The sequence below is a fragment of the Electrophorus electricus genome, chromosome 1, assembly GCF_013358815.1.
Source record: "Electrophorus electricus isolate fEleEle1 chromosome 1, fEleEle1.pri, whole genome shotgun sequence".
Classification (NCBI taxonomy): Eukaryota; Metazoa; Chordata; class Actinopteri; order Gymnotiformes; family Gymnotidae; genus Electrophorus; species Electrophorus electricus.
This window is the reverse complement of record NC_049535.1, coordinates 14,335,654-14,356,338: the sequence shown is the minus strand read 5'-3', so window position 1 is coordinate 14,356,338 and position 20,685 is coordinate 14,335,654. Positions and strand designations below refer to the sequence as shown.

Sequence of the window (20,685 nt, the reverse complement as noted above, 5' to 3'; positions counted from 1 at the left end):
TCTTGGATTAGCAAACCTGTTAAAAAGGATCTGACATTGGAAAAAAATGACACTGGACTGGGTATAATCCGTGTCGTAAACTGTGTCAAAAACAGAATTCATTTTCTATTTCATATTATTTTAATACAATATTTACATGTGTGCATGTGTTCATCTGCATATATGTAAGTCTGGTTGTGGATAGGTCTGTGAGTGCGTATTATGAATCCATACACCCATCTCATTTTGCTGTCAGAAAATCATTGCATTCTTGAGACAGTGGTCGCATCAAAAAGGACAAACACTGCAGGCAACACACGACTGATCACAGTGCCTGTATCTGCCCTCTCCAACAATAACAGTGAGGTGTGTGTTTGTGCATTGTGTTTTATGTCTCTCATTCTCTGTGTGCATTTGGTGTTAGCTTGGAACAATTGAATAGAGAGTAAGTTAGCAAAAGGTTATTTACATCTTTAAATTACTTGGGTATTGACTGAAAACCAGAGGTGAGTAAGTGCTAGTTCAGAAAGGGAAAAGTCCTGCCATGTTTTTTGTGTCACCCAATTGATGTTTAATATCTAATTCTGTTTGTTGGCTTTAGCTAACTGGACATCCAGTTGGCTGGAACAAAATCCAGGGATGAACTTTTACTCTGTGAATCTGAAGTGTTCATTCACATGGAGTGTTTCAGTAATCTAACACTATAAGATCTGCTTTGAGATTCACTGTGCGCTACAGCAAAGCTCAAGCACTTCATGTTGGTTACCATAACAATGCTGGCATATGTGAATAGTCACAAAGCTGTAAAAATAACACATCATTTCCTGAGATAAATCACAGAGTATGTAAATCATTCCACAGAATCTGGGGAAGCACAGAGATGGTTTTCCACAGAATAAGCCACGTTCTCTGACTAATTTATGTCATCACAAGTAGGATTTTGCCTGAAGGTCCATATCTAGTCAAGTACTTTGCTAAACATGTAAAGTGTCCACTGGGCTTTGGTATCAGAACTTTCTTCTATTTTACTGCAGTGAATAGTCTGATCGATTGTTATATCAGTTAAGTCCACACGGACAAACCCCAACTTTAGAAGAGCTTAGTATATATATGTAAATCTGTATCTGAATATAATGAGAGATCATTATTTTAAAGATCATCCTGTGAAAAGTATATACACAATTTTGGTGTAATTATATGTCCCTCTTGTATATCTGTGAACATCTTTCCAGCATTTCTTTATATTAATGAAATATGATTTTATTTTTGAACATTGACTGCAATCAAAATACAAAAGAAAAGAGTTGAAAGACCAAACTATATAGATGTGTAGGATTGTGTGACCTTATTTGTGTTATTCTAGATAGCTTACAGAAAATGAAAATCAGTTTACCTAAGTGCTACTGTTTTTTGATGTGGTGGATTTTAATCTATACACACAATAAGAAATAAATAACCAGATCATTTCCTCAAATAATTTGTGGTATTTTTCCTAGTTTTAAATAATAATGTAAATGGCTGGTATCAATTTCTACTTTTTAGATTCCATTGCAAGTATCACAGTTCAGATCGTCTACCAACACCACCTAGAATGCACCAGCTCCTTTCACCTTTAGGATGTAATCTTACAAAATATTCATTTACAATTCCTAGGATATCGTTTTGGAGACCCTGTGCCAATAAATGTTATATTTATTAGACCTGACGAAGGAGAAATGGTGGATAATAAGCCTCTTATTCTTGGTAGGTCTGCAACGTCAACATTAGCTACAATTAATATGCATTTCAGCAGAAAAGATTAAGTCCTTTTTCAATTACTCTTTATCACATTATAAAACAGCCATGATTCTGACATTTAGTGGCCTGGAGGTTTCAGAGTTTCTGTACCAAATCTATAGGAAACATGGACACCACCATGTGGGGGTCTCGCTATGGAGCATAAACCGGTGGTTCATTTAAGCACCACAGAGCAATGTCATTTTTCATCTCATGTCACTTGCACTTTATAGATAAAAATGTAAAAAATAATAAATGATTCAGTTTCTATTTCATATTATTTTAATACAATATTTACATGTGTGCATGTGTTCATCTGCATATATGTAAGTCTGGTTGTGGATAGGTCTGTGAGTGCGTATTATGAATCCATACACCCATCTCATTTTGCTGTCAGAAAATCATTGCATTCTTGAGACAGTGGTCGCATCAAAAAGGACAAACACTGCAGGCAACACACGACTGATCACAGTGCCTGTATCTGCCCTCTCCAACAATAACAGTGAGGTGTGTGTTTGTGCATTGTGTTTTATGTCTCTCATTCTCTGTGTGCATTTGGTGTTAGCTTGGAACAATTGAATAGAGAGTAAGTTAGCAAAAGGCTATTTACATCTTTAAATTACTTGGGTATTGACTGAAAACCAGAGGTGAGTAAGTGCTAGTTCAGAAAGGGAAAAGTCCTGCCATGTTTTTTGTGTCACCCAATTGATGTTTAATATCTAATTCTGTTTGTTGGCTTTAGCTAACTGGACATCCAGTTGGCTGGAACAAAATCCAGGGATGAACTTTTACTCTGTGAATCTGAAGTGTTCATTCACATGGAGTGTTTCAGTAATCTAACACTATAAGATCTGCTTTGAGATTCACTGTGCGCTACAGCAAAGCTCAAGCACTTCATGTTGTTTACCATAACAATGCTGGCATATGTGAATAGTCACAAAGCTGTAAAAATAACACATCATTTCCTGAGATAAATCACAGAGTATGTAAATCATTCCACAGAATCTGGGGAAGCACAGAGATGGTTTTCCACAGAATAAGCCACGTTCTCTGACTAATTTATGTCATCACAAGTAGGATTTTGCCTGAAGGTCCATATCTAGTCAAGTACTTTGCTAAACATGTAAAGTGTCCACTGGGCTTTGGTATCAGAACTTTCTTCTATTTTACTGCAGTGAATAGTCTGATCGATTGTTATTTCAGTTAAGTCCACACGGACAAACCCCAACTTTAGAAGAGCTTAGTATATATATGTAAATCTGTATCTGAATATAATGAGAGATCATTATTTTAAAGATCATCCTGTGAAAAGTATATACACAATTTTGGTGTAATTATATGTCCCTCTTGTATATCTGTGAACATCTTTCCAGCATTTCTTTATATTAATGAAATATGATTTTATTTTTGAACATTGACTGCAATCAAAATACAAAAGAAAAGAGTTGAAAGACCAAACTATATAGATGTGTAGGATTGTGTGACCTTATTTGTGTTATTCTAGATAGCTTACAGAAAATGAAAATCAGTTTACCTAAGTGCTACTGTTTTTTGATGTGGTGGATTTTAATCTATACACACAATAAGAAATAAATAACCAGATCATTTCCTCAAATAATTTGTGGTGTTTTTCCTAGTTTTAAATAATAATGTAAATGGCTGGTATCAATTTCTACTTTTTAGATTCCATTGCAAGTATCACAGTTCAGATCGTCTACCAACACCACCTAGAATGCACCAGCTCCTTTCACCTTTAGGATGTAATCTTACAAAATATTCATTTACAATTCCTAGGATATCGTTTTGGAGACCCTGTGCCAATAAATGTTATATTTATTAGACCTGACGAAGGAGAAATGGTAGATAATAAGCCTCTTATTCTTGGTAGGTCTGCAACGTCAACATTAGCTACAATTAATATGCATTTCAGCAGAAAAGATTAAGTCCTTTTTCAATTACTCTTTATCACATTATAAAACAGCCATGATTCTGACATTTAGTGGCCTGGAGGTTTCAGAGTTTCTGTACCAAATCTATAGGAAACATGGACACCACCATGTGGGGGTCTCGCTATGGAGCATAAACCGGTGGTTCATTTAAGCACCACAGAGCAATGTCATTTTTCATCTCATGTCACTTGCACTTTATAGATAAAAATGTAAAAAATAATAAATGATGACTTTCATAAAAATAGTTTGCTATTTTGGTTGGTTAAAATCACTTATGGTGCATTTTCCAGTCAAACGAACGTTAATGTCATATTTGACCACAAGATGGTGGTAAAATAAAATAAGCTTCACTCATCTTGGTACTAAGGTATCTAGGTATCTAAGACCTGTTCTTAGTTGTTTAGCCATTTCTCATATGCTCTGGTGTCAAATAAATAAATAAACAAATAAATGAATGAATAGCACCCATTTAGTGTGTAGGACCCGCTAGTAACTCTCCTGTGAATTAGTTGTGCAATGTTGCGACGGCACGCGCTGGAAGACTGGCGTGCAGACCTGCGCGTGCCACCGCGCGCGGCTCGCACGCTCCCGTGAAGCATTTCCGCTCAAGATGGCGGCCCAGCGGAAGCCTCTAATGCACAGTGTAAGACAATCTTCGGGCTGTCACACTTTTTTTTTCCCCTTTGTAGACTGGCGTTTTGTTATAAAATCATTTGTGTTTGTGTTCGTGACGGTGTCGAATATAAGTTAAACTAAAAAAACCTTTGTTTATCTAGCTTGCTAGGCGTGAATATCGACTTGCCCGGCTGTTTATTTAGCTAGTTAGCTGGTATCCTTCGCTTTCTTTAGGTGGTGTTCTAGCTGAATTAAGCGTTATAACGCAGTGGCTGTGGCTTTTACAAATAGTTTGGTGGATCTTCTTGAAGAAAGTAATTCATTTTGTTACAGCCTGCGGTGATAGCTGTCTTAGTAAGATAAGGTATCTAGCTAGCTTAGCTAGCGCTAAGTTAGCTGTCGAGCTATATATGCTTAGCAATTTGGGGAAAGCTAGCTGTTAGAGATCCATAAATGTTGCCTAGCTGCCAGGGTAACTTTTATCCATACATGTAAGGTTTATCCTTGTGTAAGATTGTTAACCAGATAACAAAACTGGCTTAGCTAGATAAAGTAACGTTACCTAAGCGGGAGTCAAGGTAAGTTGGTTAACTAGCTACCTGGCTAGTCAGGGTAGCTCGCTGTGAGGTGTCTGAGCGGTCTGTTCAGAGTCCCTGACTCGGCGGGAATCCTTTTGGGAAGGTTTTGTGATGTGCAGAATAGAAGGCTGTCCTGTCTAGTGATTACTTGAAAGCAGTCGAGTGTGCACGTCTGATTTGTATGTGTAGATGTTGTAATGAAGGCTGGAGGAAAATGCCGATCAGTGAAGTCAGGGGCAACATGGATGCGTTTTGTTGTTTCTCTCCTGTTACATTTCAAGATGTAACATTTTCCAACGTTTGGTATGTCACTTGAATTCTGTAAAGAAGAGTGTCCAAGATCTGTCTTCTAAACTTCACACTTGTATGGCATAATTCCATATAGCTATTCCACCTTAAAGCTCTACTGCTCATTTATAAGAACATATTTATCATCTCCAGAGCATATTTAGCGGACTACACTGGCATATCAGTGAGCCCCAGCCCACAAATAAAGCCGTGACCACTGTGTGCCGCCTTGTGGTTTTAGCACCAGAGCTGGACAGACGACCTGCCGCCGTGCCAGCAGTGTGGGGTGGGCACGGCCCCTAACTGCGTGTATGGCCCTGATGGCAAAAGCAGCCAGAGTCACCCTAACGAAGACTGCCACTTCCTCTTCAGGTGAGTTCCTGGTTCCAGCATCCGGTTTATGGCAAACACAGATTAATGTAATATTCCCTCCTCTTTGCTCTTGTGCACTTCATCTGTGGTGATGGGTGTGCTTGTAATGAGTCCATGTTTGGAGAACGTTGAAATGAGAATCTGTTCAGGGGGAGCCGTCTGTACGGGGGCTGCGCAGTATCTGAAAATTGGAGCCAGAGCATGCGCAGTAGAGACTAGGCGGGGCAGGATCGCCACCCAAGCCCCGCCTACATTTGTTAGTGCACGCCCCCTTTCAACGCGGGGAGCAAACACGACATTTTAACTAGTCCACAGTCAATGAACATGTACCTCCGTTTAAATCAACCGAGTTTTCTTTATCACAAAAAATATCTTAAACTTAGCTAGCAAAATGGCTGCTTTTAACGTTAGATAGCTAGGCTAACAAGGTAGCTTTCAGACAAGTTAACGCTAGCAGCTAGCCACTTAGCTAACCTAGCAAACAAACAAAAATGAACTTGATCCAAGACATTTCTTTACTTTTTTTTTTAGATCCAACACTCAACGTTATTAACCCAGTGAAATGTAAAAAAAAAATGTGGAGCTTAATATAGCTGAGCTCGGGTCGACTGCGTTTGACCGTCAGTATTAACTTCACCACTTTAAGTATAATCGAATGAGACATTAACTTGAGGGCACCTTATAGGGTTGACAAAACACTTTTGCCGAACAATTCATTAGATGTGTATTTTGAAACGAGAGTTTGTCGTCTGAGCCGTTTACTTGCATGGGAATGGGCGGGGTTAAAAAGTACCGCAGCCAACCAAAGACACATGGTGGCTTTACTTTACTTTTTATTTGTATACAGTCTATGCACTCGATCAGTAGGACTTTGTAATAATGGAACTGTAGTTAATGCACTCTTGCACTCCCAAGTATTTTGAATTGTTTCATGTGTTGGCTGATGTAATCTGTTATATTTCTTTTATTGTCATGAGACATTTTTCTTTTGCCCAGTTGAATCTGGGATGATGGTGGATTTGCAATTAAAAATAGCAGGATCGCCAGGAACTGGTTTTCAAATAGGGGGATGATTAGAACATATTTAAAATTTAAGCATTTAGCATTCAGTTCACAAAATGGAGTGAATAGGGAATATGTAATGAACCTTTTTTAAGGTTTGATAGCAGCAGTGAAGCAGTCTTAGGTCTTGTTTATCAGACCCGAATGCAACTATTTTGCCTTTATATAAATGTAATAACTTCCATAAAGACAAAAGGTAATATAATGAAGTTAAGCAATGACTAAAGTTTAGGGGAAAGACCATACCTGAACCCTTCTGTCTTAGTTCCCTATAGATGTATATATCCCCAGAAACACGTCTGTCATCTATGACCAAAGTTTTCTCAACCTCTCAGATCTCCCACTGCCACTCCTTGCTTTCTTCACCACATCTCTCTGTGGGTGTTTCCAGCTTCGTGGCAGCCGAGGCCACCCCAGGTTCCCTTTGGTTCTCAGAATTCATTTCTCTTCTCCACAGTCACTCCCACATGCCATAACTGTCAACTGAAAGCTTGGTCTGCGTTCAAAGCCTAATCTATGGAACTGAGAGCACCGCGATTCGATAACAGACTACAAAGGTGATTGATGTCCACCTGAGTCACTGACTGAACCACTCTTGTCGGATGCGAGGCGTCAAGTGGCATCATAGTGTCGCCTGGAGGGGCCAGAGTAGGGCTGCACCTGGCACAGTCTGCTCCTTATCTAGCTCACATGACCTTTCCTGAAGGAAACCGGTCGTCTCTTGGTGCCATAAGTCCCCCGAAGATAAACTGCAAATCATGGATGCACTGATGCATACAGAGGACCGGCTTCCTTAATACTCCCCTGGTGCCGGCGCTCAAGGATCAAGTTAATCTGGGTTTATTTTCATTGCAGTGTTCACAGTAACAACGTAGCACAAAAAACAGGTCCAGGCCCTTTCTGAGCCAACCTGGGTTGACAGTGGCAAGAAGAACATTAAGCTTCTCAGAGCGGATGAGGGGGAAGACTCGATAGGAGCCAAGAGTCATGGGTGACTGCCATTCTTCTCTTGGCGACACTAGTTAGTTATGATAAATTGTTGTCGATTCGTCATTAATATACTAATTAAATACTGAAGGTTACTAAAAAAGACACGCTTTACTAAAGGTTTATATAGGAAGTAATGAGATGAAGTTTCATCCCTTTCACTAGGATTTTGTGTGTGTGTGGAGTTTCTCTCAAGAGTGCCAGCAGCTTTGTATCTGTAAGGACACGTGGATCGATCGATCGAATGATTAATTCATCTAAATGACACATGTTGCTCTCTTGTCCCTTGCAGTACGGAATGCTGTTTCCTATACGGAGTATTTAATGGCTATGACGGCAGCCACGTGGCCAACTTTGTGTCCCAGTGTCTGTCAGCAGAGCTCCTACTGGGCCAGCTCAACCCAAGCCACTTCGACGCTGATGTTCGGCGCATCCTCACACAGGTAGCCAGAATTCGGCAGATTCCTGAGCGCTGAAAAGAGCTGGGGCGACACCAGTGGGACAATCCAGTCTGTTCAGCGCTCTTTGCTAGGGCTCTGATGACTCCTAGCAGCCGTTAGCTGTTCTAACAGAATGTTTCAGGGGAGTAATGGTTGGTAAACTGGCCTAGTTTGAGCAGAAATGCACTCACGGTTTTTGGGGCTGCTGTGGTTATAGACGCTCAAAACAATGGTATGGCTTACCAACCCAAAACCAAATAGTTTCCTGGCTTATAATAAAACCCGTTTTTAAGGCAGTTTTCAGGACACTTGTCATGTTTCTAGCCAAGTGAGTGAACGAGATTGCACACTCTCCCTAGTTTAACCACTCCAAGGAGGGTAGCAGTTGAGTTTGGTTCAGAAGATGGTAATCTTGTTCCTAAATTGCAGTAAAATTGACAGACTACCTTAAAACAGTAAGATTCAATGTTCTGAGAGACAGAGAGGATTTTTTTTTTTATCTTACAAATTCATCATGTCTTTGACCTGATAATTGAGTTCATACAATATCCTGTTTGTGATTCTGGTTGTTCAGTATCAGTTCCAGCTAAGAGTCAAGTTGCAGACATAGAAAGGAGGCGCTTTTTCAGACAGCTAAAAACACATTAAAGTATTTTAAAGGTATTCTGTATGTCTACTATACATTGTTTCCAGTAAACAGTTATTTGTATGGTTAACAGTTCAGTACAGGCAGATATGTACTGAATTACTGTATTTCTGGTCAGTGTTCTCTCTTGCCATTTTTTCAAGGCTTTTGATGTGGTGGAGAAAAGTTACTTTGAGACCATTGATGACGCACTGGCAGAAAAAGCCAACTTACAGTCACAGCTTCCTGAGGCAAGAGCACATGCGTGTGCACACACACACACACACAGCAGGCTGCTAGATATATTTTTCAAAGACTTCCCACGCACACACCCTTACCGACAATTTGAATGCACAAATAGTAAATTCCTTTGCAGATACTGCCCACGGGGGCTCTGATGTCACTAGTAGCTACATTCTGTGCATCCGTTGCTAGATACAGGTGAAGGCAACGACCAGTACTAAAATGCAGTAGCTTTTTGACTTGCCCGCAACTCAGATGACAAAGCATAATAAGTAAAAAAATTAAAAATAAATAAAATGCAGACAAGGCAGGTTTCTCTGCTGAAGTTTACAGAAGGGGAATTTGTTTGTTTAGGCACTTGCTCGGGGTTTCACTGGTAATTACACTCTGTGCACAATTATTAAGCCTGTTGCATTTTTGAGGATTCATTTTATTATTGAACAACTACAGTGCTGTTGGGCAATTAAAAATGTTAAACCTCAAACCTGAATATTTAAGAAAGTAAAAGGGAGGTTTTGGCTTTCTTAGGAGAATATCTACAGTTGTGGCCAAAAGGTGAGGCTGACAAATTTTGGGTTTCACAAAGTTTACTGCCCAAAGTTTTTTTTAGATCCTTTTGTCAGATGTTTATATGGTATAGTGAAGTACAATTATAATTATGTGGGGTTTTTGTTTTTGTTTGTTTGTACTTTGACAATTGCATCCAGTTTAAGCAAAGACTTAATATTTACAGTGGTGACCTTTATTTTAAGACTTCCGCAGTTTGCTTTGGCATGCTTTGGCAACCCACTACCTTGGATGAGGAGCAATGAGTAGTCTAATCCCTATACTTCCTGCAGAATGTCAATTCTTGGAGAGAAGTGGCTTTTTTGCTGCCCTTCTTGACACCAAGCCATCCTCCACAAGCCTTCACCTCTCTGTGCATGCAGATGCACTCGCACCTGCCTTCTGCCAGTCCTGAGGAATCTGCACTGGTGATGACCCAGTCCCATAGCTGCATCCTCTTTAGGAGAAGCTCCTTGACTTTCTTGGTGCCCTGAAGCCTTCTTCACTGCAATTGAGCCTCTCTCCTTGAAGTTCTTGATGATTCGATAAATGGTTGATTGCTGCTTGCAAGATTGCACCTCAATGTCCTTGCCCGTGAAACCCTTTTGATGCAATTTAATGATGACTGCATATGTTTCCTTAGAGGTAACCATGGTTAACAGAGGAAAACTTCAAGCACCACCACCCTTTTAAAGCAACCAGTCTGCTCTTCTAATCAGCATGACAGAGTGGTATCAGCTGCCTTGTCCTTGTTAACACTTCCTCCTGAGCTAATGAGAAGGCCACTGAAATGTTAGTAGGCCATTTTGTGACGGGGCTGAAATGCAGTCTTTTTGTGATTAAGTTCATTTTCATGGCAAGGAATGACTTTGCAATTCATTGCAATTCATGTGAGCAGTCTTCACAATCTAGAGTTAATGCAAATTGCCATCATTAAAACTGAAGAAGCAAACTTTGTGAAAACCAAAATTTGTGCTAGTATCAACTTTTGGCAATGACTGTGTGTGTGCATAATTATTTGGCAACTATTAGTGTGCAGAATTATTATGCAACTAAATCAAAAACTGAAATTTTCCCATCTGACTTTAAAAGATGAAAATAAGTGAGAATAATAAACAAACAACTTAAAATTTACAAATGAACATTAAAAAAATCTGTGACCCATATAGCCACCCTTCTTTTCAATAGCAGCCGTAAGTCTTCCGTGCATGGGGCCTGTCAGTATCTTAATCTGTATATGATCAACTTGTGCAGCAGCAACCACGGCCTCTCAGACACTGTTCAGAGAGCTGTACTGTTTTTCTTCACCATAAATCTCCTGTTTAAGAAGGGCCCACAAGTTCTCAGTAGGGTTTAGGTCATGTGACAAATGGGGCCATGTCATTATTCTTTCATCTTTAAGGCCTTTACTGGTTAGCCACACAGTGGAGTACTTCGATGCATGTGATGGCGCATTGTCCTGCATAAAAATCATGGTCTTCTTGAAAGATGCAGAATTCTTCTCGGACCACTGCTTGAGGAAAATCTAAAAACTGGCAGTAGGTTTGGGAGTTGATTTTGAGTCCATCTTCAACCTAGAAAGATCCAATGAGCTCATCTTTAATAATACCAACCCATAAGAGTACCCCACATCCACCTTGCTGGAGTCTGAGTCGCAGTGGAGCTCTGTGCCCGTTACTGATCCAGCCACAGGCCCATCCATCTGGTCCATCAAGGCTCACTCTCATCTCATCAGTCCATAATAAATATCTGTCTTCAGGTATTTCTTGGCCCAGTCTTGCTGTTTCACATTGTGTCTTGTTCAGTGGTGGTCGGGTTTCAGCCTTCCTTACCTTGGCCATGACTGAGTACTGAACACCTTGTACTAATTCTGTACCTAATGCTGCTACCTAATAATTCTTCACACCTTGATATAGGGTGTTGATCTCCTTAGGCCACACCCTCCCTCATTACACGAGTACACATCACCTGATAAATCCAATAAGCATTCGAGTTTATATAGCTTGGAGCTGAAAAATATGCATAAAAATGATATGGTCAAAATACTCTCTTGCCTAATAATTGTGCACACAGTCTGGTTTGTAGTATTTTATCATGTACACATTTATGAGTCTCCACAGTATTCATTTGTATTTTAGGTACAAGTGTAAAAAAAAAAAAATTACACTTGCGATTTTACGTCATGAATGACTATAAACTAAAATATCTAACAGCATGACTATACCTTTTTAGATCTGGCATTATTCTTGTATACCTGTAGGGGGTGCTATTTCACCAGTTGCCTGCTCAGTTTCAGAAGATTACTGAGAGGCTGAAGGCTCTGGAGCAGGAGGTGTCAGGAGGTGCCACAGCCATCGTTGCGTTAATTCTCAACAACAAGCTGTACATTGCTAATGTGGGTATGTACAGGCCTGCACAACAACCCAACAAGTGCACCACGCTTCCCTTGGTGTGTATAACCAAACATGTATGCGCAGCCTTCATACACAGATAATACGGGTATGTGCATACGTACGTACACACACACACACACAATTATGTTTTCCCTGTGTTATCCCTTAACATGTCTGCGTTGCCATAAGCAGTCAAAATGTTAGTCCTTTGCGAAAAACTGCGGGTGAAGGAGTCATATGACCTGTGAGTCACTAATAAAAGTTCTCGGGTCGTGTTAATAAAGAACTTAAGGCGTTCCTAGAGTTGATGCATTATTCTGGCTCATGGAGTCTGGGAGAAGCTGTAGCGTAATGAGGTTCAGTTATTTTCTCCCTGCGTCAGAGAAACAGCCATGTGTATAACACAGCTAACGAAATGCACTTAGACATCTGTCTTTAACGCTGAGACATCTGTTAAGCCTCAGGACCTGGAACAGTGGTGGGTAGTAACGCGCTACATTTAGTCAGTTACATGTAATTGAGTCACATTTTAACTGACTTGTACATTTCAATATCTCAATAAAAAGGAGACTGCACTCAGTTCTGTTTATCCGTTAACATTTAGTTACTAGTTCCATATTTTTGTGTTATCCTAGTGACATCTCCCAGATTGCTTTGCTGTAAGTTTATTGCTCCCATTCAAGCCTTTTCAGTTTAATGAGGACTAGAATTGTCAGAGAGAGAGAGAAACCTTTAACAAACATCAGCTCCTACACTGTTAGATGCTGTTTGCCTTAAGAAGTCATAATTCAGTTCCATCGGTAATTCAAGTATGTTTTGAGGGGGTGATTTTTGTGTGTGTGTGTGTGTGTGTGTGTGTGTGTGTGTGTGTGTGTGTGTGTGTGTGTGTGTGTGTGTGTGTGTGTGTGTGTGTGTGTGTGTGTGTGTGTGTGTGTGTGTGTGTCCGATACTTGTCTTTACACATACCTGAGTATGGTTTTCTTTAATATAGTTTATTCTAGTCAGGTTATTTATTCAACTTGAATATGTTTATGCTAGTCTACCTACCTCTGATTTCACCTCGTTGGAAAATTCGGTCTCTCAATAATTTAGACCAGAGGCCATTTAGGAAAGGAAAGAATTTTTACTTTCATTGGTACATTTCCTGCATAGACCTCTAAAATTCCTTGAAATGGTATTTTAAATAATAAAAGGAATAAATTGTTGTTATACTAAGAGAAAGTTACAGAAACTTCTGCTCTTTCTCTCTTCAGGGTCTATGTGGTCTGTGTTGTGGTACGGTAGTCTGATAATGATGTCTGCTCGCTGTGATCCATTCGGTATTGATAGGGGAAAACAACCCACAACAGAACATTCCTGAACATTCTAGTATGTTAAGGAGGACAGAACGGGGGTGGGAATCCGAATTAGATACAAGGAGAACACGGTAAAGAAAGCAAGTGGCACCAAGGGAGTGTGCTTTCTCTTTCTCTCCCTCCCTCCATCCATGCATATCTCTCATGTGTCCTTTTTCGCTCATCTTTTTCCTGCCTTACTGGGTTATTTTTCCTGCAGGTAAAATCCTGCTGAAATTTTTTTCCAGAACGTTGTCTGATGTTATGAGGCAGATCTGGCACGTACAGTGCACTCTATAATTAACTGCTGGGGGTGATGTGACCTTTGTTATGGTTGTTAAGCCTTTGTTTATGGCTTTAGTGTGAAGGTATTTGCATTTGTAATGGGCAAACCACTCACAAGTTACTGTCTCTTTTATACACGTCAGCACAGAGGAAAAACAATGAACATAGCTTCACGTAATGCAGTTGCTTACAGAGTGAACAATCTTTATCTACGACTCGAAATGTCAGAATCCATGAAGAAAAGCGAAAGCAAAGCTGCAAATAAATAAATATAAAGAAAGCCATAAAAAGATAATCGTACGACAAAAGGCACACAATGAAGTGTTTCTTCTGTCCAGATTTGTCCCTCCCCCCAGCTGGAGACGTCTGGGTCTTTGGGGACTGACTCTGATCACGTTCCCCTGCATAACATCTACTGTCTGGGATGGTGTCTTTGCTGGGACATCAGACCTCAAGCATCCCTTGAGGAGCCCAGCCCCACCCCTCCAGACGCAGCACGCGCTGAGCGCTTTAACGCTTTCAGCTAAGACGATGTTAAGAGCCCTCCTTTAGTTTGGTGTTTTGACTCTGGTTTTTTACACCTTTTGAAAAGGGTCAGGCTCTGGGTCACAGCTGCAAACCGCCGTAAGTTATGCAGCACTGCTAACTGCCCAGACAGATGTACTAGCACCACTACAGTCAATACTCCAGTGAAAAGAAAGATGAAGCTATTCCTGTCACCACACTTATTATCTGGAGTGTAAGAGGAAATGTGGTTTTGTAGTTTGGTGGTATTTACAGTAAAATAATTTTCCATGTTCTATCTGGCTTTCAGCTGTTTATGTTAACAGACCACATCATTATTTTAGGACTATGTCTTTTACGTTTTAAAGCTTAGGGAATTCAGTGATTGATTGCTCTTGTAAATATAATGATGTGTGTGTGTGTGTGTGTGTGTGTGTGTGCGCGCGCGCGCGCGTGTGTGTGCGTGTGTGGTTGGTGGGTTGGGTTGGGTTTCCTGCTCAGGCACCAATCGTGCTCTGCTCTGTAAGTGCACCACTGACCGGCAGAATCAGGTGATCCAGATCGGGCGCGCGCATACGACAGATAATGAGGATGAGCTCACCAGACTGGCCCAGTTGGGTGAGTGCACACACACTGCATATACGCACACTGCGAATCTGGAGCAAAACAGCTTGCATGATCAGAGGAATTATATTTACTGCTAATCTGTAGTAGTCTGTAGTTTGTTTCTAGTTGTCTGATGCAGTTTTTCCTCACTCTGTCTGTCACTCTCTCCACCTCTTGTTCTCCCCTTCCCTCAGGTCTGGACCCTACTCGTTTGAGACAGACAGCACTAATCGCTGGCCAGAGCAGTCTGAGGAGGATTGGCGACTACAAGGTCAAATTCAACTACACAGACATTGATGTCCTGAGGTGGGTTGAGATTAAACCAAAGTGCATATGTCCAGAGTCTTTTTTTTTTTTTTTTTTTTTTTCCCTGTCTTGTGTACAGTGGCTTCAAGCTGATGTTATTTAAATTTAAATAAGGATTGATTTGACATTTAAATAAGATTAGTCTCAACCTCTGCATACCCAGTTTTGTGCGTGCATGTGTGTATATGTGTGCGCAGGGTTCTAAGGTAATCCTTTTGCCAGGAGGACTCGGGCTCTGGACATATAAAATATAGGAGCACACCGAAACACTTACACGCACCAAATTGATATGTCTTTTTATTCCCAGTGCAGAGACAGGACAATGATTTATGCAGACTATACCAAAAAAAAGTCCAATTACATGAATTACAGTGATTAACCAACATTCACTTGGAGCACAAATATGGGAATTGAATATAACTTTGATTCGCTATTGAACATCCTATCGATGTTTACGGCGCATGCACACGTCATATAGAATAGTATTGTATAGTAGTTTTTGTAACATTTATTTTTTCCTATTAATTTAGCCATATGTAATACCTATTACACATGTGATCATAGTTTCAAGGTTAATGGTAATAGTCTGGTTTAGCATGCAAATTGAACTAATTAATGTAGTTGCTTTTCTTGCCTAATGTTATATCTGTTTTTAATTAGTCAAGCTACACATTCGGTTATAAGTAACAGTTAGCTACTTTAGTGTTCTGTAAGATAGCATATTGCTACTCACATTGTTTAGCCAGCCTTTTTTATTTCGTGTGTGTGTGTTTATTTAACAGGTATTTAGGTCTGTTATGTTATGTTATTTAACAGGTGTTTAGATATGTTATTCAGTCACTCAGTGTGGACCAGCAGTCTTGTTTTCTCCTTATGCCGTGTCAAAACAGCAGTTTAATGCATCACTGAACATGTTTGTGCCTGATGAATACTCGGTAAAACAGTAGGTTGGAGTACTCAAAATCTCTTGTTGCAGGTGTGCTCCTAAACCAAAATTCTGTTTCTTTCCTTAAATAAGGAGCAAAGGCAATGGTGTTTTGTTAGTGCCATAGGACACGGGCGTGTGTCTGCCTGTGTGCGTATTTTTGTGGTCTGCTATACGCTGGCTGTTCGCCACGCTAAGCTCATCTAGATGACATTACCTGTCCAAAACTCCAATTTCCTGCTGAATGACAGCCGTAGCCATGCAGAGGCCTCTGTGGCTTTGCCTTCAGCTCTCCGTCCTTCGCATACGGAAAATGTGTTTTATTTAGCTTCCCTCAAGCATTGACAGGCAAAGCTTTTGCCAAACAACAAGGGATTTAGCATTTAATCAGGTGGCTTATTTTCATTTCATGGAGCACATTTTTTGTGTCTTTGTCTTTATTGCTTAAACTTGACGGAGCCGTGTATTATTTGACTCCCAACGTCCTGTGTCAATGGTTAGTGTGGCCAAGAGTAAGCCAATCGTAGCAGAGCCCGAGATCCACGGTGGCCAGTCATTGGACGGAGTGACAGGTTTCTTGCTGCTGATGTCGGATGGTCTCATCAAGGCTCTTGAGGCTGCTCACAGCCCCGAGCAAGCCAATCAGGTATTTTCTCATTTATATCAGTCATTTCCACCTGACTAAATTGTGTTCTGACAAAAAGGGTTCTTCTCCAAACATTTTAAATAGATGCCGGTGGCCTTTAATTAATGTATTAAATGGTTGACTTAATTAATACATTAAATATTTACAGCCTACATCTACATTTTGTTATTAATTTAAAATATGTGCCTGAGTTGTATGAAGATTGACATTCTTGCAGTTTGAACTTACTATAGAAACGTCATGATATTTGGATGCTAGTCTCTGCTGCATAGGTTTCAGGTTTCGGTCACACTCTTAAAATAACATATCTGCTCAGACTACATTTTACACTATTTGGTTTCAGGACATAGTTGCCATGGTGGCAGCCGAGCTGGCCCAGCAAAGCAGCTTGGAGGCCGTGGCCCACTCAGTGGTGGAGCGTGTGAAGCGCCTCCACCATGACGCTTACGCCAGTGGGAGGCAGAGATCTCCGCACTGCTCCCGCCACGAGGACATGACCCTCCTCATCCGCACTATTAACTACCCTCTCTCGGATGGCTCGCTCACACCCACCCAGGGTAACGCTCTACGCCCATTTCTCTCACTCTCGCATCTCACTCTAGCTGTTCGTGGTATTGTTTGTGTGTTTCTTATTGGGTGTGTGTGTTTTGTGTGTGCACACTTCTCAAAAGCAATAGTATTCATGCATCCATGTTCCATTAATAAAGTGGATTAATCTTGGAATATGAAACTAGTCATACCGATTTTATGGTGTGAGAGAGTGGAGATGAGCCCATGCTATCCCATATATACCAAATCACAATGTATACCAAAACCACCTTCATTTAATACCCCTCTATCTCTCCTCTGACCTTCCCCTCTCACCCGTACAGGCGGGCGTATCTACCCAGTGTCTGTGCCCTACTCCAACAGTCAGAGTACCAGTAAGACCAGTGTGACACTCTCTCTGGTCATGCCCTCCCAGGGTACACTCACCAACGGGACCAGCACCGCCTCCACCCTGGAGGGAGGAACCCCCACACCTGGGTATGGTTTCTTCCATCTAAGCAGGCACTTCACTGGTGGTTTAATCCAGTTTTGTGTTAAGGTTATTGGTCCGATTTTCTCCCTGACTTTATGTATCCAAAGCTTGAGCCTTGCTATTCTTACTGTATGTTCTGCCTTTGTAACTGCATTTAAGGCTACAAAGTTATGAGCAACAGGAATGGCAGACCCATAGACACAGTTCTTTGGAGATTTGCCGATTAAGGGTGGTGGTAATATTTAATTCAGAGATGCATACAGTGAGCCAGGATGAAAGCTTTTGTGTTTATTTCCTATTCTCTATTGTCTGACTGTACTGGTGGGCTGAATCCACGTTGTCATCCAACAATAGGTACCATTTGATAAATTTTTTTATTATTATGTTAAAGACCCATTTGCACTTTACATTTTTTGGTTTTTTTTAGGTGTGGTATTTTGTTTTGTTTTTTTTAATCAATTAATTTTAGTTTGTTTATTTTTTGTTTGTTTGGTTTTTTTTGTTTTTTTGTTTTTAATTATTTATTTATTTTGCACTGAAGTTGAAAATTATTTCAGCTTTTAGGTCCTGCCCTGAAAAATATTTCTGCATTGTCGCTTGTAAAGTGAGAGTGTTTCATGTGTCAGACCAGTAGTCTTATCTGTGCACACCCCCTTATTAGTAGTTAAAATCCAATCTTGAGTCACAGCAAAGAGTTACTTGCACAAAGACAAAGTTGAACAAACTTGGTCAAGTAATGAATTCATCATTTAATGTGTTTGACACTTTTGTGCACCAAACTCAACCAACATTAATCAGTCGCTCATTTTTGGGTCACATTACCCTCACATTGCAGGTAATTAGCACATTCATCACCAGTTAACAGTTTAATAATGCATGACAACTCCACCCCACACCCGGCGCTCTCCTCCGTATACCCAAACACGCTTTGTAGGCCCTCTATGCACACCAGCATTGGATGTAGCCATTTGGAGCCAAACGGTGAAGTCCCCTTCCCCATGTGTGTATGTCCTCTCCCCCCACCCCAGGCAGAGCCCCACAGCCACCCTGCAGTCCACCAACACGCAGACACAGAGCTCCAGCTCCAGCTCGGGCGACGGCAGCCTCTTCCACCGACGGGGCAGCCAGGCAGCACAGCCGGACGAGACGGGTCGTGTGCCACCATACGTCGACTTCACCCAGTTCTACCGCCTGTGGGGTGCAGAACACAACGAAGGCCAGGGCGGCCTAGGGCCCCAGTGAGGGGAGGAGGCCAGGAAGGAGGGGTGGAAGTCAGGGTTTGGAGAAGAGAGTGTGTCCTGCAAACTCTAGCCGATTGAAACTGGACAGACTGGAATGGAGGCTAAGATTTTAAGAATGTGATCGGGTGTTCTGTTCCATTGCACACTGATCTGCAAACTTGCTGTCTTGTTTAAGGTCATTTATTAAGGCCATAGAGTGTGGTGATGTTGATATTACAGCCTGGAGTCACAGTAGCTATCTTTTCCCTCTTGGTGAAGGAGTGCTCTTCACATACAAACCACATTATCGGGCGGCTAAATGCAAAAGGTACCTCCGAAATGGCCTAACACCTCCTCTCTAATTTTACAGTTTTGGATACCAACACACATACTGGTCAGTGCCAACTGGACTGCTGAAACCTGCAGCTGATAATTTGGTGTTGGGAGATGTCATTATTGATAAGAAAGTCACATGTTGCTGAGAAAGCCAGAGCCTTGGAGAATGGAGCTTAAAATCAGAGTTCACAAAGCGTGCTACTAATCGAGTTTCAGTTCAGATATGCACTCTAGCTGCGTGGTGCACTTTGACCTGACACCTTTGGGGGTGTCACCTCTGGTGATCTCTCATTGTGGCCTGCAGTGAGCATGTTCACGTGACTCCTAGGAGCTTCAATTAACTATACAATAAGGAAGTTTTTCACTTGTGTTGAGGCAACAACATTCTTTCAAGGGACATGTTTGCTGGAATTAAGATTCAAAAACACGCTTTAATCAATCTCAAGTGACTGTCGTTACTCAGTGTCAGACTGTCATCTAGTAATTGTTATTGATGTTATTTTATGGTAGCTGCCTCTCATGACTTGAGGGCATTTCAAAATGCATCATTACTGTACTCTTTTTCAGTACTTTATTTTTTTAACAAAAGCCATATAATATTAATCCAACCCCCCCCCCCACACACACACACACACACACACACACACACACATGAATGAGATACAGCTGAAGGGCCAGAAGAAAGTGTTGGAGAGAGGTGGGGGTAGCTAGCTGTGCTGCAAACCTTCCACCAGTTCCGTTTAGTTTTAATTGGGGGAGGTTGAAGCATTACCATTATTTGTTTGTGTGAAAAATTTTTACTTTTTTTTATGTTTGTGTATTTGTGTTTCCTCTGTATTCCCAAGTTTCTAGTGCCTTGCTGAAATAAACTACAGAAGCTGTGAAATGGGTTGTGATCATGTCTTTGCTAGAAAAAGGCAGTTATCAGAATTGGAACACCCTGTTGTTAAAGGTCAATAGTGGGTAAATGCTGGTCAGTTGTTGAAAATCCTCATGACTCTCTCATGGTTTACTGCGTTGCAAAGCTTATGTCAGTATTTGTGTAGCTTATGGTTCAGGCTTATGCATTTCCCTACTTTTGTCAAGGTAATTTGGGCTGATTTGTGTCTGTTTTATATATAGCTCTTGCCGCACCTACAAGCTCTATCCATCATGTAAATGGTGTCAAAGGTAACGACAGCACGGTTCACTCAAGATGTAAGGAAACGGCTTGCCTTGACTCAAGTGAGTTGTGCAACTTAAAGGGGTTAGTGTGGGTAATACTACAGGACCACTGAAGATAACGGAACTATACTAAATGCACTTGTTTTACATATGCATTTGTAGGGAAAATGGATTAGAAACATTTCTTTCACTGCAACAATACAATTGCTCATTTGACTTTGTTAAAACACTGTTAATCGAACAGCCTTTGTGGTACCTGGGTGGAGTATTAAATCATAGCGAGCATCGAAGACTTTAGTTTCTTAAAACGTACAGTGTATCCGCTTGACTTGGAATGATTCCGTTCCTTTTTGCAAATGGTCAAGTTTGGGTATTTTGCGAAGCGCTCAGCTGCTTAAGAATAAGCAGTTTTACTTCTATTATAGGACAGATATTTTTCACTCGTAGCTCTGTTTCTGAAAAACGAATCTCGGATATTCTGCTGT

General features: G+C 40.9%; 1 protein-coding gene across 1 annotated transcript; it reads left to right on the top strand.

Moving 5' to 3' along the window:
* The first annotated feature begins 4,276 nt into the window (after nucleotides 1-4,276).
* On the top strand, nucleotides 4,277-19,922 carry tab1 (TGF-beta activated kinase 1/MAP3K7 binding protein 1). The gene is made up of 11 exons (XM_027013868.2): nucleotides 4,277-4,347; nucleotides 5,427-5,557; nucleotides 7,899-8,049; nucleotides 8,836-8,922; nucleotides 11,721-11,859; nucleotides 14,478-14,594; nucleotides 14,777-14,888; nucleotides 16,315-16,459; nucleotides 16,803-17,016; nucleotides 17,332-17,485; nucleotides 18,509-19,922. Exons 1-11 carry the CDS (start codon nucleotides 4,315-4,317, stop codon nucleotides 18,720-18,722), a joined length of 1,497 nt encoding a protein of 498 aa, XP_026869669.1. The 5' UTR covers nucleotides 4,277-4,314; the 3' UTR covers nucleotides 18,723-19,922.
* The last annotated feature ends 763 nt before the right edge of the window (nucleotides 19,923-20,685 follow it).

Coding starts and splice junctions, on each gene's coding strand:
- tab1 (XM_027013868.2), top strand. CDS start 4,315: ATGGCGGCCCAGCGGAAGCCTCTAATGCACAGT. Junction 4,348..5,426: donor GGAAGCCTCTAATGCACAGT/GTAAGACAATCT, acceptor TTGTGGTTTTAG/CACCAGAGCTGGACAGACGA. Junction 17,486..18,508: donor GGAGGAACCCCCACACCTGG/GTATGGTTTCTT, acceptor CCCCCACCCCAG/GCAGAGCCCCACAGCCACCC.